This window comes from Ctenopharyngodon idella, chromosome 16 (genome assembly GCF_019924925.1).
Source record: "Ctenopharyngodon idella isolate HZGC_01 chromosome 16, HZGC01, whole genome shotgun sequence".
Lineage (NCBI taxonomy): Eukaryota > Metazoa > Chordata > Actinopteri > Cypriniformes > Xenocyprididae > Ctenopharyngodon > Ctenopharyngodon idella.
The window spans coordinates 10,121,855-10,148,667 of record NC_067235.1 but is presented as its reverse complement, the minus strand read 5'-3'; the positions used below and the strand labels follow the sequence as shown (position 1 = coordinate 10,148,667).

At 36.8% G+C, this 26,813-nt stretch overlaps 2 protein-coding genes across 2 annotated transcripts in view; one reads left to right on the top strand and one right to left on the bottom strand.

The window, feature by feature from the left end:
- ulk4 (unc-51 like kinase 4) overlaps window positions 1–25,237 on the bottom strand; it is a 237,735-nt gene extending 212,498 nt beyond the window's left edge. Inside the window, exons 1-16 of the mRNA XM_051866618.1 lie at window positions 24,961–25,237; window positions 24,731–24,868; window positions 24,534–24,633; window positions 24,242–24,381; window positions 23,382–23,550; window positions 21,072–21,173; window positions 19,901–19,984; window positions 19,728–19,803; window positions 19,266–19,370; window positions 12,407–12,504; window positions 11,693–11,762; window positions 10,937–11,000; window positions 7,380–7,487; window positions 7,189–7,249; window positions 4,502–4,695; window positions 718–764 (exon numbers count right to left, since the gene is read on the bottom strand). Coding sequence (XP_051722578.1) covers window positions 718–764; window positions 4,502–4,695; window positions 7,189–7,249; window positions 7,380–7,487; window positions 10,937–11,000; window positions 11,693–11,762; window positions 12,407–12,504; window positions 19,266–19,370; window positions 19,728–19,803; window positions 19,901–19,984; window positions 21,072–21,173; window positions 23,382–23,550; window positions 24,242–24,381; window positions 24,534–24,633; window positions 24,731–24,868 — 1,556 coding nt within the window. The 5' untranslated portion in view covers window positions 24,961–25,237. The remainder of the gene's footprint in view (window positions 1–717; window positions 765–4,501; window positions 4,696–7,188; window positions 7,250–7,379; window positions 7,488–10,936; window positions 11,001–11,692; window positions 11,763–12,406; window positions 12,505–19,265; window positions 19,371–19,727; window positions 19,804–19,900; window positions 19,985–21,071; window positions 21,174–23,381; window positions 23,551–24,241; window positions 24,382–24,533; window positions 24,634–24,730; window positions 24,869–24,960) is intronic.
- Window positions 25,238–26,014: 777 nt separating this feature from the next.
- The window catches only part of trak1a (trafficking protein, kinesin binding 1a), a 72,377-nt gene continuing 71,578 nt past the window's right edge, over window positions 26,015–26,813 (top strand). Inside the window, exon 1 of the mRNA XM_051865113.1 lies at window positions 26,015–26,504. The gene's annotated coding sequence lies outside the window, so the exon portion shown is untranslated. The remainder of the gene's footprint in view (window positions 26,505–26,813) is intronic.

The window sequence follows — 26,813 nt, the reverse complement described above, 5'->3', positions numbered from 1 at the left end:
AACACACACCCCATGATAAAATCACCGTAACACACAACCTCTTGTGACTTTATTTTACTATTTTTGTAATACAGTGTAAGCACACCACATCTCATGTTTAAATGAGCATGCTGGTTTTCAGTGTCATTTAAAACTAAAGTCATTCTGTCCGTTGCTTGGTGACTGTAGTGTAGAGATAGAGGCTGTAATCCTGTGAGGAGCCAGTGAGACACATGCCTGTCATTCCTTCCACTCAGAGCCAAAGGGACAGAGAAGAGAGAGACAGGCATTGCATTTCTCTGAACAGACACTCCAAGACTGGCACCAATAGTGTCATCTGAGAATACTACACTAGTTACAGTATGATCTGGCTGTATGATTGATTAAGTGAAATCGGTAGCACTTTATTTTACAGTGTCCTTGTTACACGTTACATGTAGAAACTGTAGTAATAGCTATAAATTATGCATAATTACATGCAACTAACCCTAAACCAAACCCCAATCCTAACCCTAAACCTATAGTAAGTACATGTAGATAATTGTTACACAATACTTAAATGAGTAATTACACTGTAACACGGACACCTTAAAATAAAGTGTAACAATGAAATCAAAGTGAAATCAATACAGCAACAAAAAAAAGAGAATATTATGTTGTTGTAATGAATGAAACTTTTTTTTTTTTTTTTTTTAATTAAGGCTGAGTTCGCAGAACTATATACTAAAGAAAACTTACATATCCCAGTTCGGAGCATGTCGCATCTGTTGAACCAGCACAGGGAACTGTGTCAGAAAGAAAAAGGGGGGGAAAAAAGTCACATTTTGAGATGTCTTAATATATTTCCACTTTTTTTTTTTTTTCTCTTATATTTTATAAATTATAGTTTGGTTGCACTTTATTTTACAGTACATGAATTTGTGTGCACTGGGCAGAAAGTACTGGGCAGAATAAAGTAACTACATGGGGTAGGTTCAGGATTAGTACCTAGTTATTACCCAGTCAATTACTATAATATGTACATGTAAAACTGTAAAATAAAGTGCTACCTGTAATTTTATAATATACTTTTATTTTCTTCTGCCTTTGACATCACAGCTCAGGACAATCCCTACTGAAGAGTTGTGTGAGCGCTTATATGCCATCAGCCAATCAGTGCTGTCATCACATAAAGAAATGAGCCACTCCAAAGTGACTGGTCACATCATGACATGATTGGCTCGTTAAAAAAAAATAAATAAAAAAAAATATAAAAACTCTATATCGGGAGTGCTCAATCTGAGTAATTGCCATTGAGATGAATGGAAACGCTAATGGTGGTGAGACACCTGGTGGCCAGAGGAGGAATGTACTGGTGTACAGGCTACTGTGACAACAAATTATACTTAAAAATGTTTAAATCCAAAATAGAAATGCTGCTTATCTGATTTACATTGGTTTAAGGTTCCAGTATAAATATGGAACGAATCCTTTAGGTACCACTGAAATCTAATACATTTAGAGTCTATTATGTTTCTGATTACAGTTTGCATTTATGAAAGCAAAGGAAGAGGAAGCTCATTTTCAGACTGAGGTGAGGACGGCAGCAGACACCCATTCCTCAGCTAACACACTATTGTTCAACTTCCCTCATTAGATGATCTACACTTCCAACCGCTCGATAATATGGCAAAAGAAAAGTGAGATTTGCACTGCATGGAATGGTTACAGATTAAAAGGTTTACTAAGTCCTCTTCAATTTATTTTATTTAAAAATGCATTGCATACATGAATCTAATTTAAAATGCAAACATGAGGGTCTGTAAAACATTTGTTTAGTTTCAGTGAGAGCAGCTGTTCACCCAAAAATGAAAATTCTGTCATCATTTATTCACCCTAATATTGTTCCAAACAAATCAAGACGTTCATACATACGGAAGCCCTATACAGCCATGGATTATTATTTTTTTCTATCTTGTTTTCTCGTGATCACGACTTAATCTCTGCTCTAAATTACACAAATGTGCCAACAGGTGTCAGTATATTACCAAATATAATTGATGAGGTGCAGTAAATATCCACTTTACTGTATTAGTTCATATTGGCCCAGATTGTAGAGAGTCTTCGTGATCGCTTTATTTTGTGCAGTATTGTGTGCGTTAAGTAATTAATTTAACTGTTAATTATGCTTGAATATGATTATTTTGCTTGAAAGTGTATCTGTTATCGTTACGTTCTGGCTGCTAGATGCATGACTCACAGTTTCACTACCGCAATAGTTTGCTGTGATACTAAACTTATTGCTTATTAAAACTAATTTTGATGTCACTGTATAGTATTCTGTTTGCACCTTATTGTGTATCTTTAAGACGCCATTTTAATCATCACAGTTTCAGTGTTCGTTTACCTCACTCACTCAATGTATATTGATAAGAAATATGATTTATAGCCTATGTCATTTAATTCAGTGATAGTGTGTAACCTATTGTATTTTCTACATTTCTTTGTAGGAAACCACACACATACATAAACACTCTTCTCAAACAGCATCCCAAGATTGTTTTAGTCTATATCAACTAGATTAAAGTTTTGTTTTTTGGAAATCTGGAATATTGCACCTCTTTTTAATGGAAAAGCTAGGAGGAGGGAGACAGTTTAATGCACATGATATCCTACATGACGAATAAAAATAACAAACACATTATGTAATATAATTTTATTTCAAGCGAATGAGGAAAATAAAGTGGGTTTAATCCAAGCATCTTTAAAAGTTTTTAGAATTATAGAATAATCTGGCATCTTTCTGAAGGCACTCTGGCTGCGCTTGAGATGTTGAATGCTCTGTTGATCATAAAACATGTTAATTACACAAATAAAATGTTTAGCGTACATTTATTGAACAGTGATTGATTAGCCTATATGTAGTTATTTACTGTAAACTTTATTATTAAGCGAAGAAAACATTTTGTTGAAATATCCACAAGATATAAGAGCGCATGATTTATCCATCGATCTGATGCACGTGAAAGTTGTGTTCGTTACTATAGCAACAGTAGAATCTGGGTGCCGTGTTTCAGAATCAATCATTGTAAAAAGAACTTTTATGTTGAGATGATGAGAAAATTAAGTCGTGATCACGAGAAAACAACTTTTGTTATCTCGAGATGACGAGAAAATTAAGCCATGATCACGAGAAAACAATTTGTTATCTCGAGATCAGGAGAAAATTAAGTCGTGATCACGAGAAAACAACTTGTCATCTCGAGATGACGAGAAAATTAAGTCGTGATCATGAGAAAACAACTTGTTATCTCGAGATCACGAGAAAATAAGACGTGATCACGAGAAAACAAGATATAGAGATAAAAGAGATAAAATAATAATAATCCACAGCCGTTTAGGGCTTCTGTACATACATCTTCAAAAGACACACTAAATTTCTTTCCCTCCATTGAATCTCCATGCCACCAAAACTTCATAAAGACATTGTAAAAGTAACCCAAGCTGTTTAAAGTCTTATGAAGAGACATGATCACTTTACATAGCCAACAGATTTTATTTAGAAGGTAAGGCGGGAAAGATATCTCTGAGGTTTCATAAAAAATATTGTCATTTGTGTTTCAAAAATCAATGAAAGTTTGGAATGACTTGAGTACTAGTAAATGATGACAGAATTTTCATTTTTGGTTGAACTATGCCTGGTATTGTGTTTCTACTGCCACATAATGGGAATGTATATAAACTGACTGGAATTACCTGTGCATTAAATGGTTTTAATGAACACATTTCAGCCACTCAGAATCAAGTATTCAGACAGACCATGAGGATAAGGGATAATTCACGATTCAAATCATTTTAATGCACTGCTAGCCATGGATTATCCCACTTGTACCATGGCCATTTGCCAGCATTGACAAGTTAAAGCTGTTTCTGATGTTTGTGGTGCGATATTTGACTGGAAGGATAAAAATGATGGTTATTTTTGCCAGTTGTGGCTTATTAGATCTAGTATTCTGCCTACTTTAAATCAGACATAGAGATAAAGTAGTTTGGTAAGATTACTTGATTCTGGCTGGTCAATCACAGCACTGAGTGTTTTTTTGTTTGTTTTTTTTAATGGCCTCAGAAGACTTCAGCATTAACTTTATGGTGCATTATGGTGACAATAATGCTTTTGACACATAGCCAGCAGTCAAGTCTCCAGTTAAAGCAAGAAAATTAAAACTTTGGACAGAAGAACATTCAAATGTTACATTATAGCTAAAGATGTAAGATAAGAAGCCCAAAGAACTTGAATTGCAGTTCATATGGTTTCAGTGTTCGTATTATATGTCCATTATACTGTACATTCATTACTTATTCAGTAAGTAGTTGTATACTAAACAGCATAAGTCAGTTGGTCATTGTCACAAAGTACACCCCTTTAGGGTGAGACAAGATCAGGGTGATATGTTACACCTGATCACCCTGTCAGGGTTCAATTTGTGATAATGACCATGTGACATTATCCCTTTCAATATCTCATGTTTCAGATCTGTCTTACCAGCTGGGAGTGTATAAGGCGTGTGGCCGTCTCTCTGTGGTTACAGACAGAGCAGAGGTAACAGAGCAGGTTGAGTTTAGTGCGTGGTGCTGTGGCGTTGGCTGATCCAGCCCGGTCCACTGACTCCAAAACAGCACACACCTGCTGTAAGAACTGAGACCAGTCCTCTGAGTTCAGACAGGACAACCGTTCAGCTGAGAGAGAGAGAGAGAGAGAGAGAGAGAGAGAGAGAGAGAGAGAGAGAGAGAGAGAATCTCAGCGGTGGTTTTAGTATGCACTGCAACATAGATTTTTCATTCTTTTTTCCACAACTAAATGTAAAGCTGCATTCATGCCATGTCAGAATTACCATAATTGCGAGTTTCTGACTTCATGTCCTCGACATTACGACATGATGTGCACACAGCATAAAGCAAGTGTAAGAGACAGATTTTACAATGTTACGTCCCGTATTGTTTTGGGAGGGTTGTTTTCCTTTTTCTCTCTCTCTTCGCTATCTCATCTCACAGGTCCTGTGATTGGATGATGTTCCTGCCAGTCATCAGGTCCAGGTATAAAGACCCGGATATGACACGAGTGCAGGAGGAGCATTTGCTTTTCTTCTGTTTGCTCTTGCTTAGTTTCTTTTTGATTTAGAGTTATTGTGTGAGAGTTTTCTTCTGTTGGAACTTTACTCCTCATAATGCTGCTTTACCGAGTTTATGCTGTGACTCGACTCTCGGTTTACCAACGTTTATTCAAGTCCTTCTCCGATACATAGTGACAGGACCAGGTTAGTATGTCACGTGACCTACATCTCACAGCACGTAAAGTTATTTAAACACTAAGTTATGAGCGGGTGCCAATCCATGTATTTATGTTTATTAGGTAGCGTAGTCAGTGGCGTTCTATGCTGACGATGTTATTTTTCCTGTTTTCTTTTGTTTAGCTTAGTGTTTGTGTTGGGGTTTAGTTAACATGTTTATGTTTTATTGATTTATTTTCTTTAGCACCGCTCTTGCCCTCACTTTGTTATCGTTAATCCTTTACGTTTTTATATAATTTGTAAATAGATATTTGTTTTGGATGTATATTTGGTCCAGTGTTTATTGTATTATTGGGTGTTTTGCTACATTTAATTATTTTTCTTACTAAAAGCAAGTACAAATTCAGTTTTTTGTCTCTGCCTATTTCTTAATTTCACACATCATATCTCCTTAATAGAGTAAAGTATCATACTTTTAACAACATTCTATTTGTTCAATTTTTCATGTGTTATGTCCCATTCAATTTTTCATGTTTTATGTACAAAATGCAGCTGCTAGAGTTCTTACCAGGTCAAGAAAATATGATCATATAACACCAATTTTATCATCTCTTCACTGGTTACCTATTAAGTTCTGTATCGATTATAAAGTACTGCTAATGACCTATAAGGCTCTAAATGGTTTAGCTCCTGTGTACTTAACCGATCTTTTATCGCCCTACAATCCTTCACGCTCTTTAAGATCACAAAACTCTGGACTTCTGGTTGTACCTAGGATAGCTAAGTCCTCTAAAGGAGGGAGAGCGTTTTCACATTTGGCTCCTAAACTCTGGAATAGCCTTCCTGATAATGTTCGGGGCTCAGACTCGCTCACCCAGTTTAAATCTAGATTAAAGACACATCTCTTTAGCCAAGCATTCACATAATCCATCTCATATCAGATCAATTGCACATGACTATCTTTGCTTAATGTTATGAACAGCAGCTATGCTAATTATTCTCCATTTGCTTTTCTGTTTTACCTCGGGACGCCCGTCCCGAGGTGACTAGAGAGTACATCAGTTTCAGTTTGGATCCAGCCTCTTAAGAAGACCTCAGATGACTAAAACTTTGGAAGAGACGGCGCCAACTCCTGCGATGACTTCAGAAGATGCAACATCTGGATCAACACGCACATTCGCAAATTTCTATATATCCTAATTATTGTTAATATGTAATTAATTTTTCCAGGAGCTCTTTTCTTCTACCTTCAATTAAATTGCTAACAGTGATTGTATATTAATCGCCTAAATTATTACATTATTAGCTAACTGCAGTCTCCAAATTGTAATGTTGACATGCATTCTCTGTAAAGCTGCTTTGAAACGATATGTATTGTGAAAAGCGCTATACAAATAAATGTGAATTGAATTGAATAACCCCTAGACGCCAAGTATATAAGGGGGTGTAACAACACAAATCTGAAAAATGCAACAAAAAATAAATAAAATTGCAAAAACTTATATTAAATATTATATTTGTTCATTTGTTCATCGTTTTCATGTCAACACTATCAATGCTGAAATTAATCTGCAGCAGTCAGGTGGTACAAGAAAGAGCTCTGTTGTTTACGTTAATTATTGTAATGTTATGTGCTTTGAGACATGAGGTAATTTAACGCCGTCTCCCATCTCATGACACTTTGTAGACTCTGCTGTATGCGTTCATGTGTTTTGAAGGAGGTGAGTGCTCTGGGACCTAATGCTTTCAAAGCTAGCTTGCTATTGCTAACTTGAAAACTAGATTCAAAGTACAATTCATAAAATAATTATTTATGTGAACTTGAACCAACCAATTCATTAAAAAATCTATAGAATGTGTAATACTGGCTTGGAATGACATTAAGGTGATTAAAAAAAATAATAATAAAAAAAAAAAAAAAACACTAGATCTTCCAGCTTACCTGAGTGTGCTGGTACACAAAGCGTTTTGGGGTCAAAACGAACTGGAGCAGTCTTTAAAATCTAAAATAGAGCAGAACCAGTGTTGGTTAGACAGAACATTGTCATATTCACAACAAAATAGGGACACAAAGTTTAGACAACAGGTCCCTCAGACATGGTCTATCTATTGTTGTACTGAAGGTCTCTTTACCTTTGGGTTATCCATGACGGGAGTCACTGTGAGGTCATTGTCTGTGTATAAAAGTGATTTAATACAGGTGTTCATGTCACTTTGCTCCTCCACCATAACACTGGATTCCTACAAAACACATGCAACACACTCCTTTCATTGACACTGCTTAATTAGTACTATAAAAACAATATTTAACACTGGTGTTATAACTTCTGGCAAACCTTAAAACTATATTCCACTGCAAACAATAATCCAGAGCAAGGTTATCCAATCGCATTCCTGCAGAAATTAGCTCCAACCCGCTCAAGCACACCTGCCTGGAAGTTTCTAGTAATCCTGAAGATCTTGATTAATTGGTTCAGGTGTGTTTAATTAGGGTTGAAGCTAATGCTGCCTTCATGTGCTATCGGAATTATAGTAAAGAGTTTCACTGCTGAAAAGCTCAGGGATAATTTTGATACGCAAGTTCCCAAGTCGGGTGGGCCATAAACTTTAAACATGGTGGAGGGGAGAACGATTGCTGCTGTGACTGGCATTATTTATTAGTTTTTTTCTACAACAGCTACATCGCCTTGTCTTTTCGTCAAAGTAGTGCATATTTACATACATGAATAATTATTTGAAGTGTATTGTATGTTTTATACACAGTGAAAATAACCTGTATTTGACCGAAATTCCAGAATCGTCAGCAAGCTGACTATACAGGTGCTGGTCATATAATTAGAATATCATCAAAAAGTTGATTTATTTCACTAATTCCATTCAAAAAGTGAAACTTGTATATTATATTCATTCATTACACACAGACTGATATATTTCAAATGTTTATTTCTTTTAATTTTGATGATTATAACTGACAACTAAGGAAAATCCCAAATTCAGTATCTCAGAAAATTAGAATATTGTAAAAAGGTTCAATATTGAAGACACCTGGTGCCACACTCTAATCAGCTAATTAACTCAAAACACCTGCAACGGCCTTTAAATGGTCTCTCAGTCTAGTTCTGTAGGCTACACAATCATGGGGAAGACTGCTGACTTGACAGTTGTCCAAAAGACGACCATTGACACCTTGCACAAGGAGGGCAAGACACAAAAGGTCATTGCAAAAGAGGCTGGCTGTTCACAGAGCTCTGTGTCCAAGCACATTAATAGAGAGGCAAAGGGAAGGAAAAGATGTGGTAGAAAAAAGTGTACAAGCAATAGGGATAACCTCACCCTGGAGAGGATTGTGAAACAAAACCCATTCAAAAATGTGGGGGAGATTCACAAAGAGTGGACTGCAGCTGGAGTCAGTGCTTCAAGAACCACTACGCACAGACGTATGCAAGACATGGGTTTCAGCTGTCGCATTCCTTGTGTCAAGCCACTCTTGAACAACAGACAGCGTCAGAAGCGTCTCGTCTGGGCTAAAGACAAAAAGGACTGGACTGCTGCTGAGCGGTCCAAAGTTATGTTCTCTGATGAAAGTAAATTTTGCATTTCCTTTGGAAATCAGGGTCCCAGATTCTGGAGGAAGAGAGGAGAGGTACACAATCCACGTTGCTTGAGGTCCAGTGTGAAGTTTCCACAGTCAGTGATGGTTTGGGGTGCCATGTCATCTGCTGGTGTTGGTCCACTGTGTTTTCTGAGGTCCAAGGTCAACGCAGCCGTATACCAGGAAGTTTTAGAGCACTTCATGCTTCCTGCTGCTGACCAACTTTATGGAGATGCAGATTTCATTTTCCAACAGGACTTGGCACCTGCACACAGTGCCAAAGCTACCAGTACCTGGTTTAAGGACCATGGTATCCCTGTTCTTAATTGGCCAGCAAACTCGCCTGACCTTAACCCCATAGAAAATCTATGGGGTATTGTGAAGAGGAAGATGCGATATGCCAGACCCAACAATGCAGAAGAGCTGAAGGCCACTATCAGAGCAACCTGGGCTCTTCTAACACCTGAGCAGTGCCACAGACTGATCGACTCCATGCCACGCTGCATTGCTGCAGTAATTCAGGCAAAAGGAGCCCCAACTAAGTATTGAGTGCTGTACATGCTCATACTTTTCATGTTCATACTTTTCAGTTGGCCAAGTTTTTTAAAAATCCTTTCTTTGTATTGGTCTTAAGTAATATTCTAATTTTCTGAGATACTGAATTTGGGATTTTCCTTAGTTGTCAGTTATAATCATCAAAATTAAAAGAAATAAACATTTGAAATATATCAGTCTGTGTGTAATGAATGAATATAATATACAAGTTTCACTTTTTGAATGGAATTAGTGAAATAAACCAACTTTTCGATGATATTCTAATTATATGACCAGCACCTGTAGATAGTGTGGTGAATGTTTATATGGTTGTCAATGAATGGGACACTAAATATCATTTAGGCTTTAATACGATTTTCCAAATAAATAAGCAAGAATAATCCTGGTATTCTCCACGATTCCCATTCTTTACGACAACAAAGCACTTAAATGTGACAAGCTGGTAATCATGACTTCAGAAGTGGGAAGTAGAAAATTTCCTATAGCACGTGAAGGCAGCATAAGCTCTGCAGGATTGCACGCCCCTAATGTGGCTATAACTATAGGTGTGTCTCAATCAGCTCCCTAGCTTCCTAGATCATAAACCAGTATATTGTGTACACAAATTCAGGCACTAGTAAGGACCCCTGTCCCACATTGGGACACATTTTCATGGTGCACTGTGGGACTTTTTAGGGAGCAAACGTTTCAGTGCACTGAAAGGATTTTACTATTGAGACAGCCCTTAAAATGGCCGACTCCCTGATCGCACTGACTCTAAACTAGGGAGCTGATTAAGACGCACCCAATATTTGTCTCATTTTGAAGGCTGTGCCCTCCGGAGGTCACATTTGTCAGCCACATATGTCAAGGATGTCCCATTTCAGAAAAGACACCACTATAAAATTGATTGCTATTCCTTGCGAGGTGTAGATTATTGTAATTTATTTCTTACTTTGAAATATAGTTACTTTTCTGAAAAGAGGCAGCCTCGATGATGCGTGCGACGCACAGCCTTTGAGACACAGCAAATGTGCTGGAGGCAAATTGTAATGTTAAATATATCCAGTAGATGGTGCTGTGGTTTAACAAAAGATATTCTGCAAACATATGCAAGCCCGAGGTTAACTGATGAACAAGCAGAAGGAATAAACTAATGGCTCAGTTTTCCACTGTGATGTTTTGTTGTTATTTTTTAATATGGACTGTGGGACATTTCACAAAACATTTCACAAAAATAAATTTGCCAATATTTAAATAACGTTCTGGTTGTCAAACTCAAGAGGAACCTGTGGCTACACACTGCTAGAGCACTTGTGTAAACCTGAGGGGAACTGACTTTATACATCCACTATAAATTACAGTGGGACTACTTAAAAGCCATTGCAAATCTGGCTTAAAAAAAATTGAAGTTAGTTTTGAGAAAAGCAAGCATCATTTTCTGAAGATGCCACTTGGTTTGATACTTTGTTACAATGCAATGGTATTCATACAGTTCCAAGTGTGTCTTAAGGGTTCAAATACTTTTTGGAGGGCAACTATATGGTTATGCTTGTGAACTCACTTGAATTTCAGACCGCCTGTCTTCTGTCTCTCTAGCCGTGCTTGTTCTGGGAGTTGGTCTGGAGCTGTTTGATCAGACATACAAAACACAACTGAAATATACTGGAATATCCTGACACTAGCATTGAACACCCCTCATGACAAACCAAAAGTATGGACACACACTTGACTGAATCTCTCATGATCTTACAACCTTTTCATCTAAAAGTTTGAAATGAGTTTTGTAGACAAATATAAATTGTGCCTACATATGTATTTCTTTACAAAACTAAAAGTTTCATTTTATCTTTAATGGATGAGTCACAACAGATGCAGAGAAGGAAAATTGGACAAAAATTGTCCAGCATATATGTATTTATTAAAAAAAAAAAAAAAAAACTTTTTTTTTTTTTTTTAAATTAATGAAATGCATTTTTATTTAACATTTTTTATTTGCCCACAGCATAATTCCCATACTAAAGACTTTACTATTATTCTAAATATTTTTAGTAGCTGCATAATTCTCATAGTGAAGACTTTTATTATTATTATTATTATTATTATTAAAAATAGAAATGATAAAAAATAAAAATAGCAGGTGTCCAAGCATTTGACTGGGATTGTACTTTATGAGAAAGAGGCTAAGATGTTCTGTTTTTAGTATATTTCAATGTTCCCAAACATGTTCCCAAACAAAAACACAGAAGTATCCATATCTAGTGTGAGTGTGAGAGCAGAGAGGCATACAGTAATGAAAATAGAGAGAGAGTTGAGGTACCTGAGGAGGAAAATGGCCTCTTTGGCGTCAATTCCCAGTGCAGACTTTGGTCTAAACTCAAATACATTATCTATAATACAAAAACATCACAAAAGGTCAGACAAAAATAATGATGAAAATAATGTCCTCCTAAAATAAAAAAATAAAAAACTTATTGTGAGAAAATCTGTAAAAATAAATTAAGACCCAGAAAAGTCAAATGTATGACAGGCTATTCAACAGGCATGTTATTTTTTGGCAATATTTTGTATAATTATTGTTTGTTAACACTGTAAAAGATCTGCAGAACAGGAAGTTTAAAGATTTTTATTTATTTATTTTTTTTTCTCCTGGAATACAGCTCTACTGTTCTAAATGAAGCCCATTTCAACAGATTAAGTTTTAAAATGATGTACAGTAAAGCACAAAAGAGTTTCAATGATTTGTGGTTACATAAGCTCATTCTTCTGTCATATAGCCCCCCTCTGATAATATGCAATGGAGGTATTAACAACAGCAATCTAATCCTTGAGTGTACGGATGTGTGTGTGATTTAATACTGAACATAAATATCATTTGTACAGTAATGCAAACTGAACATGAGTTGTACAGGCTGACGTGTACGTGCTTGGCGACCACACACGCACAGAGCATAGGCATAAAATCCACAGGCCCTTTGCGGGCACATAGAGTGTGTGTGGCAGGACGTGCTGACTCTCATGTCTGTTGCATTACCTAATGTGAAGGACTTGCTGAGGTTTGGGCTGGCTGGGTCAGCAGGTGCTTTCTGTGCTTCATCTGCTGTCTGAGAAGTCACAGGGGCCAAATGCAGGCTGAAAAACAAACACACACACACACACACACACACACACACACACACACACAATTGGAGAATACACTAGACAAATGTAAAAATGGATGGGTCATATTTTACCACCAAAATATTTATTATATTATATATATATATATATATATATATATATATATATATATATTATTATATTATTATATTATAATTTATATATTTATTAGGGGTGGGACGGCTTGATTTTTTACAGCTTTGGTTCTCCACCCACGGTTCAGCACGCGCTTGCATCAAGGTTCATCCCAAATCTGACGACGCATCTATATGGTTTGTTGAAAACAACGCGCAAAACAGACAGACGGATTCGGCTAATGTATGTTTCAGTTTATGGATACACATTCTGGTTTCACAATACGTTACAACAGCGATGATAAAAAGAACATGGACAAAACAGTCACTCGTTGTAAACAAATGTTCAATGACATGCCGAAAGCTTTATGACCAGTTATTTATGCCGTCATCACGCGGGTGTTGATAGCCCGCGACACGAGCGCAGATGAGACCTGAACATGTCACGTTGCTATCTGTGTTTAAACTAAACTCATTTAAACCTTGCCAATTTAAACATTCATCCGTAAGACGCGAAAGAGAACTCGCGTGCGCTGTGAGGAGATTTGTGTGTACTCATCCGAAGCGCGTACATGGAGATCTGCGTCACAGCGCGCAAATACTCTCGCGCAAATTCTCTTTCAAGTCTTGCACCTGAATGGACAAATTCACACAAAAATTGTCAACATGCCCATCTTAGCGAGTATCCTAACAAACATAGTAGGTTATGAGACAGAACGAGACAGACAACACATGTCATGTGTATCATTATCAGTGTACTGGATCTTTGAATTATATCTTAAAGAGACAGCAGTCTAATATTCCTGCTCTATGTGTTTTAATGTTAAACAAACGACAAGAGACGAAGAAATCACTCTTGACTGAATAGCTTTTGTAACTTCAATAACGTTTCATCTTTAATTATTCAAAGAAGTTTTAATGTAGTGTCATTTTGATTACTTTATTTGATTACTTTATTCAATTTCTGTACCTGAAAGCTGTTAGATACCTGAAAAACCTGTAAAGCATTGTTTATTTTTCAGGTATCTTAGCTCCCATGTATTTATTTGTGCTGTTTCTTGTAGTTAGATTATTTGTTTTTATTTTCTTTATCTTTATTTGACAATGGTCCTATTTTTTACTGAACATAGCACATACCGAACTGTACCGAAACTGTGACACTAAAACAGTGATACAAACCAAACCGTGAGAAATCTGAACCGTCCCACCCCTAATATATATATATATATATATATATATATATATATATATATATATATATATATATATATACACACACACACACACACACTGTGCCCTCCACAATTATTGGCACCCTTAGTAAATATGAGCAAAGGCGGCTATGAAAATAAATCTGCATTGTTTATCCTTTTGATCTTTCATTAAAAAAATTCACAAAATTCGAACCTATCATTGAAGTAAAACAATTGAAAATGGGAGGAAAGCTCATTATGAAATAAATGTTTTTCTCTAGTTCATGTTGGCCACAATTATTGGCACCCAATTATTACCATGTCCTTTTCCCAAGATAACAGCTCTAAGTCTTCTTCTAAAATGCCTGATGAGTTTGGAGAACACCTGACAAGATATCAGAGACCATTCCTTCATACAGAATCTCTCCAGATCCTTCAGAGTCCCAGCTCCATGTTGGTGCTTCTTCTCTTCAGTTAAGTCCACTCATTTTATTTAGTGTTCAGGTCAGGGGACTGGGATGGCCATGGCAGAAGCTTCATTTTGTGCTCAGTGACACATTTTTGTGTTAGTTTTGATTTTTCTTTTGGATCATTGTCCCGATGGAAGATCTAATCACGGCCCATTATAAGATTTCTAGCAGAAGCGGTCAGGTTTTGATTTTTATCTGTTAGTATTTGATAGAATCCAGGATACCATGTATCTGAACAAGATGTCCAGGACCTCCAGCAGAAAAATAGGCCCACAACATTAAAGATCCAGCAGTATATTTAACCGTGGGCATGGGGTACTTTTTATCCATGTGTGCACCAAACCCATCTGGTGGGTTTGCTGCCAAAAAGCTATTTTTTTTAGTTTCATCTGACCATAGAACCAGGTCCCTTTTGAAGTTCCAGTCTTGTCTGACAACCGAATATGCTGGAGATTGTTTCTGGATGAGAGCAGAGGATTTTTCTTTAAACCCTCCCGAACAACTTGTGGTGATGTAGGTGCTGTTTGATAATTTTTTTTAGGCTTTCTGAGACTCAAGACTCAACTAATCTCTGCAATTCTCCAGCTGTGATCCTTGGAGAGTCTTTGTCCACTCAAACTTTCCTCCTCACCGCGCATTAGGATGATATAGACACACGTCCTCTTCCAGGCAGATTTGTAACATCTTTAGTTGATTGGAACTTCTTAATTATTGCCCTGATAGTGGAAATTGGGATTTTCAATGCGTTAGCTTTTTTCTTACAGCCATTTTCTATTTTGTGAAGCTCAACAATCTTTTGCTGCACATCAGAACTATATTCTTTGGTTTTTCTCATTGTGATGAATGATTAAGGGAATTTGGCCTTTGTGTTTACACATATTTGTACTCCTGTGGAACAGGAAGTCATGGCTGGACAATTTCATGCTCCTAGTTACCCTGGTGTGCTAATATGAATGGGAATATACTTCAGAGATATTTTACTCATAACAATTTCCAGGGGTGCCAATAATTGTAGCCAACATGTATTGGAGAAAAACATTTATTTCATAATGTGAGTTCATAATATGATATACACACAAAAAAATACCCCCCCCCCCCCCCCCCCTCTATGGAAGTCAATGGGGTCCATCAACTGTTTGGACACACATATTCTTCAAAGTATCTTCTTTGTGTTCAGCAGAAAAAAGAAATTCATACAAGTTTGGAACAACTTGAGGGTGAGTAAATGATGACAATTTATTTTTGTGTGAACTATCCCCTTTAGGTTAAGTTTTTGAAAGAATTATCTTATGACCACAGTTATGTTTATTTGATCAAAAATACATTTAAAAAACTGTAATATTTGGAATATTATTGTAATTTAAAATTATTTCAATTTAAAAAAGAAATCTTCCTATGGCAAAACTGAAGTGTCAGGTGATCCTTCAGAAATTATTCTTATATGCTGATTTGGTGCTCAAGTAACATTTCTTATTATATATGCAGACTTGTGGTTGAATCACAATGGTCTTTGTTTTGGCCCACTCACAGCAGCTGACACCAGCTCAGATCACAATCACAGCCCAAAGTCAGCATCACTTCACACTTACAGACTTCATCAGATCAACTGGAACGTATAAGTTTGCAATTCAATCAATCTGCTTTGTCTTAAAACATCTACATGCACAAATTAATGTCTTCATTTCATGACCTGACCTATATTTAAACTTGGTCAATAACTTCTGATTCTTCATTGTTAATAGCAACACAATTGCATAAACATAAGTACATAACTATCCTGGACTCATAAAACAAATGACTTGGGAACAAATGAAACAGATGTGGTCTGTTTTTAGTGCAGGAAGCGCCAATACTATTGAAAAAGCTTTTTATAACCTGCATTTGTTGTGTTTGTTAGAATGGGACAATGGCTTATTGTGTAAGGCATTGTGCTGAACACACAGGCAGTGTATGAAGTGTGCCATAGGGCTGTTTGCCCACTCACTGCATCAATGCTAGACTGAGAGCTTCTGTGCACAAGATGATCTACAGAGCCATATACAAACACCAGACTCTTTAAAGGGGACCTATTATGCCACTTTTTAGATGTAATATGATGTAATACAAGTCTCAGGTGTCCCCAGAATGTGTCTGTGGAGTTTCAGCTCAAAATACCTCACAGATCATTTATCATACCATGTTATAAATTGAAAAGGAAAAAGGAAAAACATACTGTTTTAGTGCATGTATCTTTAAAGGCAAATGAGTTGCTGCTCCCTGCCTTGCTTTCCAGAAGAGGGCAGAGCCTTTACAGCTTGTGCCTCAGATACTCTGCCAAAAACTACACATCTGTTTGGTTTTGATTATCATCTCGTATCACGCCAAGCTCACGTGACATTGCAGTTCTTCATCATCATGAAAGTTTACCATCTCCATGAACTTTAAAGCCATATCAGTCTAAACTTCTGATATATGGACTGAGAAATTTTACAATTTTATTCACAAAATGAGCTCATTTCAAATTTGATGCCTGCTACATGTCTCAAAATAGTTGGGACGGGGGCATGTTTACCATGGTGTAGCATCTCCTCTTCTTTTCAAAACAGTTTGAAGACATCTGGGCATCGAGGTTATGATTTTCTGGAGTTTTAGTTTTGGAATTTGGTCCCATTCTTGCCTGATATAGGTTTCCAGCTGCTTCGACCACTTCAACCAGAGTTCGTGGTCATCTTTGACGTATTTTTCATTTTATGATGCACCAAATGTCTATAGATAAAAGATCTGGACTGCAGGCAGGCCAATTCAGCACCCGGACTCTTCAACGACGAAGCCATGCTATTGTAATAGCTGTAGTATGTGGTTTTGCATTGTCCTGCTGAAATACACAAGGCCTTCCCTGAAATAGACGTCGTCTGGAGGCTAGCTCTAATATGTCGTCTGGATATGTTGCTCTAAAACCTTTATATACCTTTCAGCATTCATAGTGCCTTCCAAAACATGCAAGCTGCCCATACCATATGCACTTATGCACGCCCATACCATCAGAGATGCTGGCTTTTGAACTGAACGCTGATAACACGCTGGAAGGTCTCCCTCCTCTTTAGCCCGGAGGACACGCCATCCGCGATTTCCAACAAGAATGTCAAATTTGGACATAGAACACTTTTCCACTTTGAAACAGTCCATTTTAAATGAGCCTTGGCCCACAGGACACGACGGCGCTTTTGGACCATGTTCACATATGGCTTTCTTTTTGCATGATAGAGCTTTACTTGGCATCCACAGATGGCACGGCGGATTGTGTTCACTGACAGTGGTTTCTGGAAGTATTCCTGGGCCCATTTAGTAATGTCATTGACACAATCATGCCGATGAGTCAGGCAGTGTCGCCTGAGGGCCCGAAGATCACGGGCATCCAATAAAGTTCTTCGGCCTTGTCCCTTACGCACAGAGATTTCTCCAGTTTCTCTGAATCTGTTGATGATGTTATGCATTGTAGATGATGAGATTTGCAAAGCCTTTGCACATTGAGGAACATTGTTTTTAAAGTATTCCACAATCTTTTTACACACTCTTTCACAGATTGGAGAGCCTCTGCCCAGCTTTACTTCTGAGAGACTCTGCCTCTCTAAGACATCCCTTTTATAGCTAATCATGTTACAGACCTGATATCAATTAACTTAATTAGTTACTAGATGTTCTCCCAGCTGAATCTTTTCAAAATGTCTTGCTTTTTCAGCCATTTGTTGCCCCTGTGCCAACTTTTTTGAGACCTGTAGCAGGCATCAAATTTGAAATGAGCTCATTTAGTGGATAAAAGTGCAAAATTTCTCCCTTTAAACATTTGTTATGTTATCTATGTTCTATTGTGAATAGAATATTGGCTCATGTGATTTGAAAGTCTTTTAGTTTTCATTTTATTCAAATTTAAAAAACGTCCCAACATTCGGTTATGTCTGTGAACGTAAACAGCAAGTAAAGAAATCTCATGTGTATATAAGATCTATGTATTAAAGTGAAAGCAGCGTAATATACAGTACCTACTGCTATATATGCTGTTAATATAAATCAAACAACAAAAGAAAAACAGAAAATCACTTACTGCTCTTGAATGAATAATTTTAGTAGCTTTAATAAGAATACATTCCTTACTTGAATGCTGCTGTTAAATGATCTGGGGAGGAGATAAACATGGCGGGCTGTGTACAGCTCACTCAGGGCGGGGTCTATGCTAATAGGGCAGAGTCCGTCAGCAGTAGTGGGCGGGGCCTGTGCAATGTGACGTCACATTGCATAGAAACTGCAAACGGCTTATTCTGAGATGCTGCTTATGATTTATGGGGATTAAAAAAAAGGAGTGGGTGGATTTTTACCATTATAGGGTGGTTATGTACACACACTGCCGAAACACATTTATGTTCAAACACCATGTAAGTGCAAGTGAATTTTGCATAATAGGTCCCCTTTAAAGTCAGCATTAAATGGAAGTTGCGAAAGTCTTTTCTTCCCGGTTGTGACTTAAATCCGAGTGAAACGGATTCTCAAATAAGAAAAAAAAAAAAAATGTAGGACGGGACGTGATTTTGTCCACTGGAAATTGATTGGATCGTTGTTGTTTGTTATTGGTCGATCTCACATGAGTGACAGGTCATCCCGCCCTCGCGCCAGTAAACATTTCATCAGAGAAGAGAAGAGATCTTGTTGCAAGAGTGAGGGGAAGTTAATTTGATTAAAGATTACAAGGGCAAATTAATTTTTTAAAAATAATAATGTGCACGGATAAATAATTTATAATAAATACTGCGATATTCCATAAAAAATAAGAATTGTCAATTTTGATTTCATGGTGACTTTAAGGGCTTTGGCATGGGTCACAACTTTACAAAAGTAAAATGGGTGTCAGTGAATGTGGTTTATGGTGAAAACATAACTGCTCAATGTGCTTAATAAAGAACGTAACACTTCACAGAACATGTCAAGAACACCAAACGGATATTTGGCACTACTGTCAAATGTACCTTGATATCAGCGAGACGTCATCCTGCCCTTTTCCTATAGTGATGTGTGCCTCTGAAAACGCTTCCCTCCAGAATGGGTGAGATACTAAAAGGTCCCAGCTTAACCTACAGATGACAGTAATTTAGGAGATTCACAGATGAGTACTGAAGCTACAATGATAATGTAATGTGACAGGTTCAATGGTGTGGAAAGAGTGAATGCTTTTATTCCTGGTCATATCATTCATGATACTCTAAGCAAATGTCCAAGACTATGAATTGCATTATTTTTTTGTAATTAAAGAACTGAAAGAACAATTCGGTGTCTATCATTGTATCCATCTCATATCACAAGTAATGAGAAATGAGTGATCACCTCACTCAATACTTATGAATTACTCATTAAAAATAATAATAATAATAATAATAATAATAATAATAATAATTAGTAACCAAGTAAAATAAATACTGTAAATACTGTACCTTTTCACTGGGTCTTTCTGAAGTAAACCCATGACCAGCCTTGAAAACTCTAGACTGGGCTGTGAGAAGGCAGGTTCTTAAAAAGAAAATAGATGTAATTACATGTGTCATAAAAGGAACACTTAAAAAAAAAACAATATCAAGTACAATATGTTAAAGGTGAGGTGTCAAACCTTTTTGTCTTAGGGGTGGAGGATCTTCATTTAAAATTAGATCAACTAGACCAGTCATACTCTCAGAGACAAAGGGTGGTTTTCCTAGGAAACAAAAGAGAAAATGAGACAGAGAACTGGGTAACACTTTACTTGAAGAGTTTATGTATAATGTATTATATAGTTGTTCCTAATGTATGTTGTAATGCATTATATCTTTTCATAAATACTTGTAACCAAAGTTAAAATGCATTAAAAATAATTTACTTTCTAAATGTGTAACAATGAATAGATATGTAATTTAAAGCATAATGGGCCAGATTTACTAAACAGGGCAAATTAGTGTGAGAGCGCAATTCCACAAATGCGCCGGTGGAAGTGGCAAGTTTTGCGTATGATCTACTGTTGACGCGCAAATTAAAGAACACAGACGCAATCAAATAATTTACATAATGACCAACACAATCTACCAAGAGCAGTGCAAATTAGCGTTGGGTCGCAAATAAGCAGAGCTGATGCTCATCGGGTGCGGGTCGATACAGGCGCAACTTGTTACATGTAATATACGGATAATGTCTTCCTCTGGCATTTCAAAGAAATAAATATGAGTGGAAAATATTTTCTCCCTTCTACCACGCACTCGCTGTTCTCTGCGGTGTCTCCTCCTAGCAGCAACAATTGCAGCCATGTCGCAAAATGGGTTAAGACATGCTTTTTTGGGGCGTTAAATAATGGCGCAAATACTAGTAAACTGATGAGCGCAAACATTAGTAAATCGCGTTGCGATTTATTTAAATACTCTCCTCCCATAAATTTTGCATCTGAAAGGGAAACTCCTACAAATGCATATGCAATAAGGTCAGACGCAAAAACAACTCAGTCCATGCCTTTTCAGCGCTAATTTTGCACTGCATGTCTTTAGTAAATCCTGACAGTAGTTTTTTAATGCCAAAAGAGGGTTTGCGCTGGTGCAAGATGTTAGTAAATCAGCCCTAAAACTGTAATTAGATTACAATTATTCATGATATCGTACAATGCATAATAAGGTGCATTACATAATAGGCATTAAAAACACTTTTATAATGCATTATATATAAAGACTTTAAGTAAAGTGTTACCAAAACTAAAATTGAAAATTACATGAATTTGACTAGATATTATTTTGCTAAGATGAAATGGTAAAATGTGTAACCTGTGAACATTTCATAAAGGATGCAGCCTAACGCCCACAGGTCACTGCAGACACTGGAGTCTGCTCCTCTCAACACCTCCGGAGCACAATACACAGGAGAACCTGCCATAACAACATCTTATGATAAATCATACAAGTGAACAGTGAAGATATTACAGGCCATTTGAAAACTAGATAGATAGATAGATAGATAGATTTGCAAGAAGAGGCAAAAGACAACTCTGTGCACACAGTAGGGGTGGGTAATATGAGCTAAAATTCATTTCACGATATTTTCCACTGTCCAGACGATATCGATATTATATCGCGATATGAGAAAAAAAAAAATTGGAATCACATTTTAATAGACCTTAATTGCAGGCAATATATGAATCTTATCTAGGGGGTGGGAAATGGAATCTTTAGGCACCTCACGATCCGATCCAATTCCGATTCTAAGAGTCACGATCCGATTCCAAAACGATTCTTGATACTTTTTTTCCTTATTAATTAATTTGCTTATTAATTTTTTTTTTAATTAAATATGGAATTATAAGTAGCTTACTTTGTTAATAATTAAAAGTTACAAAATAACTTAAATCCAACTATGTTTATATATATATATATATATATATATATATATGGGGTGTTAGGTGTTAGATTTTATATAGGGACATATATAAAGTTTCAAAGCAAGCGAGTCACCTAGTAAATAATAAAGAAGAACAACGAAACATTACAAGCAATAAACAAAGAGTGCTTTCAGAACATTTACCTTTCAAGAGCTGTGAGTGATTTTTCACTGTCTCAGCTTTACGGTTGTTTGATTATTACTGATGCCATAGCGGGAGGTCTAATAAGCTGCATCCAGACTATGCACAGATCTCTTTTGAAATATAAGAAGTTTTTTGTCCTGTCTGTTTAATACTTTAAGACATAACTGACTGTGTTTATATCAATTTAGCGTCATAAAAGCCTTTTGAGAAGCAAGTACGTTTAAGCACTAGTCGCACACAGCCGCATGCGCGAGCGCGCTTCACAAAGCGAACGTGAGAATTTGAAATCGAAAGCAGCCTTCTGTCAGTGAATTTAATAGTTTTAATATATAAGCCCACAGTATTCCAAACAACATAAATGATGCCTTCGTAGAGCATTAGTGAGGAAAACAGGCCTACCAGCGGACGAGACCACAAACTGCAAACGTAACATCAAGCAAAGTGCGCGTTTCTCACAGCTCTCTCATACCCTGTGCGTGCAATGAATCCCGCGAATGTAATTTGCTGTAGCTTTTCCGAACTTTCCGAGATTCGCGCTCAACTTAAGTAGGAATTAATTAAAACGCTCGCTCTGCTCCGTCCCATGGACATGCACCAAGCACACGCAGCGTCATCGCGCATCGGTTAAAAACTAAGCTCAGAATCGTTGCATCTATGCATCGATTTTTTTTCTCCCACCCCTATTGTCTATATGCAAGCTTATTTGTTGCTGTTGTGTTTTTGAGTAGGCGGTTTGTGCTCTATTAATTTGGACTGTTTCAATGCTCTCTGTGTTTGATTACTAATGCCTGAGTAGTGAGGCGTTGGACACGGTAGCGGATAAAAAGTTAAACGTTGAGCCTCGACTCTGTATCGTCATTACTACTGTTAAAAGCTGTAAAGAGTACAAAATTAAACAAAACAATACAAATGCAAGATTAGAATTCATGAATATTTAACGGTATCCACGGTATAGCAAAATATATATCATGGCACAACATCATACCGGTTGTCACTTTCATACCGGTATAGCGCGCACACACACAGAGGCCTATTTCAGACAGCACGCGAAAACCAAATAGATTCCTCTTGCTTTAACAGACACATACACAGAAAATTATGCCAAAATACCCATCTCAGCAAGTATTCTCGTAAACACAGTCCGCTATGTCTTAAGTTAACGTAAAGAGTTGAGAAAGAAATCGGATGTGTATCATAATATTGGATCCGTGCATTCGCTCTTAAAGTGACAGTAGCTTATAAATACCTGCTGCTGTATATGTAATTAATGTTAATAAAAAAAACAATAAAAAAACAGCTAAGATTAATCTATATTTAATCGATACAGTGAACACTATAGTGTTATTTTACATTTAGGCCTTACAGTTAAGACCTTACTTTATTTGTAACTTTGTTATATTGTATTTATCTATGCTTGTAATTAGTTTCTTTTTTTGTGTGTGTGTGTGTGTGTTCATTGTGTTCATTTGCCTTTAAAAATGTTTGAACTTTTTTAGTTTTTCTGCAGTATCAAAGTACTGTATACGTCAACAGTGAAAGTGATAGTCCTGCTGACCTTTAATTCTGTTCCTTATGTTTTGTGGAGAGATAATGCTCTCTTTACAGTCTCCAGCTCCTGTCTCCTCTGCCATCACAAGAGAGAAAAAATCCTCCAGACTTTCTCCTTCAGCTTTGGCCAGGCAGAAATTGGAGTACTTTAGAGTCCCTGGTCCATCCAACAAAATCTGCATGAATACATAGTAACATATTAGCTAAGATTTGAGAAAAATGAAAGACAAAAAAGACTATCGGTATATAAATGTAATCTTATCCTTACAGAGTTTGTTTTAAATGAGTAGTTGTTTTATTTATTTAGCACCTCTCTAACTTCAATACTGCTTGTAAGAAAAACAAACTTAAGGAAACAAAACAAAACTTAAAAACAAACATTTTGATAAGGAAAACATCATGATCACAAAGCGGTGCACACTAAATGGGATAAAGAAGTAATATAAAACTGCATAGAACAGCATAAAAACATGGTATCATAAAAAATGTGGCTTTAAAGGGTAAAAAATATTATTAAATCGGCATGAAACAGAAGTCGCTATTGTTTTTCCTCCCTATTGTGAAGTAAATTCGAGTGAACCGCTTTCTCGAACGAGAAAAAATGTAGGGCGGGACTTGATTTTGTCCAAATGGATCTGATTGGATTGTTGTTGTTTGCTAATTGCTGTGATCTCATGTGAGTGACAGGTTGTTGGAGGGGAGCGATTATTGTCCTGCACACCTCATTTGAGAAGATGTTGTTGCGGGTGGGGTGGGGGGTATTTTGTTTGAAACCTAGAAGCAGCCCACTGTAAAACTCTGTTTAGGGTGTAATATGACACTGTATATACATTACAATGGCTTGTCTAACAGGTGTGATGCTTATACCTTTGCAGGTGTAAAATCTGAAACAACAATGCCAGAGTCGTGGATGTATTTAAGACCTTTTATCAGGTCAATGGAAAACTCTCTCACTACGTCCTCAGACAGGCACTCATCTTGAGCTATCAGTGCTGCCAGGGATCCACCTAGAAGAAAAGAAAAAGAAAAAAAAAAAACACAGTCAAACAAAAGAATCAAAACATAAGCATTAGATTTCAATACCTCATAAAGCAAGAAACAGGATTAGAGCAGACTTGGTACACTGATAAAACGTAAATAAAAATTTTAGGGATCTCACCTGTGCACATCTCCACCACCAGCCACAGATGGTTGCTTGTCTCATACCATTCATAGAAAGACACCACATTTTCATGCTTAATGTCATGGGCAAGTCTCACCTGTGGAGATAATGTGACATTTATCAAACACAGGGGTACAGTTTGAGGCAAACACATTGTTTAAAACAAATGCTGAAGAAATATTACGTTTACATACATGGTTTGTTAATTCAGGTCTCTTGGATTTGTCACTGCAGATGATGGCCACGAAATGTATGCTGCCTTTCCTTCTGCCCTTATAAACAACTGATCTGCTACCTCTCCCAATCTCTTCATACAAAATAAAGTTCTCCATCTATGCAGCGATAAAAAGCACGAACATTAAAGCCAAAACAACGTCAGCTTTGAAAGCCAGTGTTTAGATGCATCATAATCACATAAACACACCTGCAGAGTCTCACGTGAGATTGAGAGCTCGAGCTCAAAGGCAGTTCACAGTACTAACTACAAACACAGCTTCCTGACCATACAGACGCTACAAATATTCAATAGTACACACGCGGACCGATTAACACCATATTTAAAACATTTCCCTGTTCTTTTTGTAATGTTTTAACAATTTATTGGGCTAAAATACGGGTGCAGTTATCTTTTGTATAAGTTTGCTTACGCGCGGTACGCAACTGACAAACGGACACAAAATTAGAAGCGAAACTAACTCTCACGAGGGGAAGTCATCTCAGTCATAAGACCAAAGCGTTTAAAATAGCAATTTTAATTATAATTATAGAATATTACTGCATTTGTAAAATCATACAAATTGAAAATATTTGTAAAAATATATTTAAAAAGTAATCGTATGCCTTTTTCATATCTGTTTTCAACTTCCAAATATCTCCACACCCCTACTATTGGACGATCCCTCGTTGCTAGGATATAGAAGAGGACGCACTCTTGCGTTTAGGAAACATGTTCCACTGAGCATGCGCATCCACAGCATCCGGTTACATTTCGCCGCCTTCTCTAATTTTTACGTTTCCATATTTAAAAAAATATATATTTAAATGTATCACATGTTTAATATTATGTAACTATATACATTAATATTCGCTTTGTATTTTTAATTAGGATATTGATAAAGTAATCTGTATGTACAACAGTCTTAAATGTTCATTAATAATGTCTTGCTGAAAGTTTGATTACATTTCTTAGCATTTTATTTATTTATTTATTTACTTACTTACTTATTTTATGTTGTATATTGCATTTAGTATTTAGTAACATTACTGACACCTTTTTCTGTCACTTCGTGTGTATGCAAAACAATCATACCAATAAAGTGGACTACTTTTAAACTGAAATTGAATGTACACTATTTGATTTATAAAGAGCAGGAATAAAAAGAGCGAAAAACGGTCAAACATGCTGTCTTCAACATGTAATTGTGAAAGAGCTGCAAAAGCTCTACATTGAGAATGGGGAGTGGCGTCACGCTCTCAGAGAGAGGGAGAGGGAGAGAGAGATCAGTGTTGTATGTCTGGGGCGGAGAGCAGCGTGTGATACCGGCTTTTCGGATGAGATTCTGGGCAACATAACGTCCTTATTATTGGGAATAGTATATCATCTTTATTTGTTCTTCTTTCGCCCAGAGCTTCGTTGAGGGGAATTACAAATGTTCGGATCTCCTAAAGAACAAAAATACCAAACTGGGCAGTATCGCTGTGCTACTTTTTATTCAGCAGGTCCATTGAAAGGGAGCCAGGGATCACTGACTTTGTTTTCGGGTATTTACGAAATAATGTCCACTACGTCGTAAAAAGTTTGTCGGTTAAACAGCCTACTAGATAATTTGGTTTTACAACTCTCTGGTTCTAAAAAAAAAAAAAAAAAAAAAAAAAAACAGGATTGTCTTCAACGACTTTTCAAGTAAACCTGCATCTGATCTGGACTTTTTGTATTATTTTTGCTTAAAGGACAGCCTCCATCGTATGGTAAGATGACACACAAACACACACAACATCATCGCCTTTCATCATCTAAATATGTTTAGCCATTGTGTATGTATGCTGTGTTTTAGCCTACACCTGTCTGTGTCCCAAAATCTAGTGAGCTGCCTATCTAGACAGCTGACTGGAACGCGCCTAATGATGCCGAAAAGTGCTGCACGAAGCCGGCTTATTTAAGTTTTGAGACACATCCACGCGTTTAGATGCTGGTTTGCTGGTCCAGGACCAAGCTGGTCTGTTGGCTCGTTTTTTTTTTTTTTGTTTTCAGTGGAGAAACATCTATCCTATGACTTG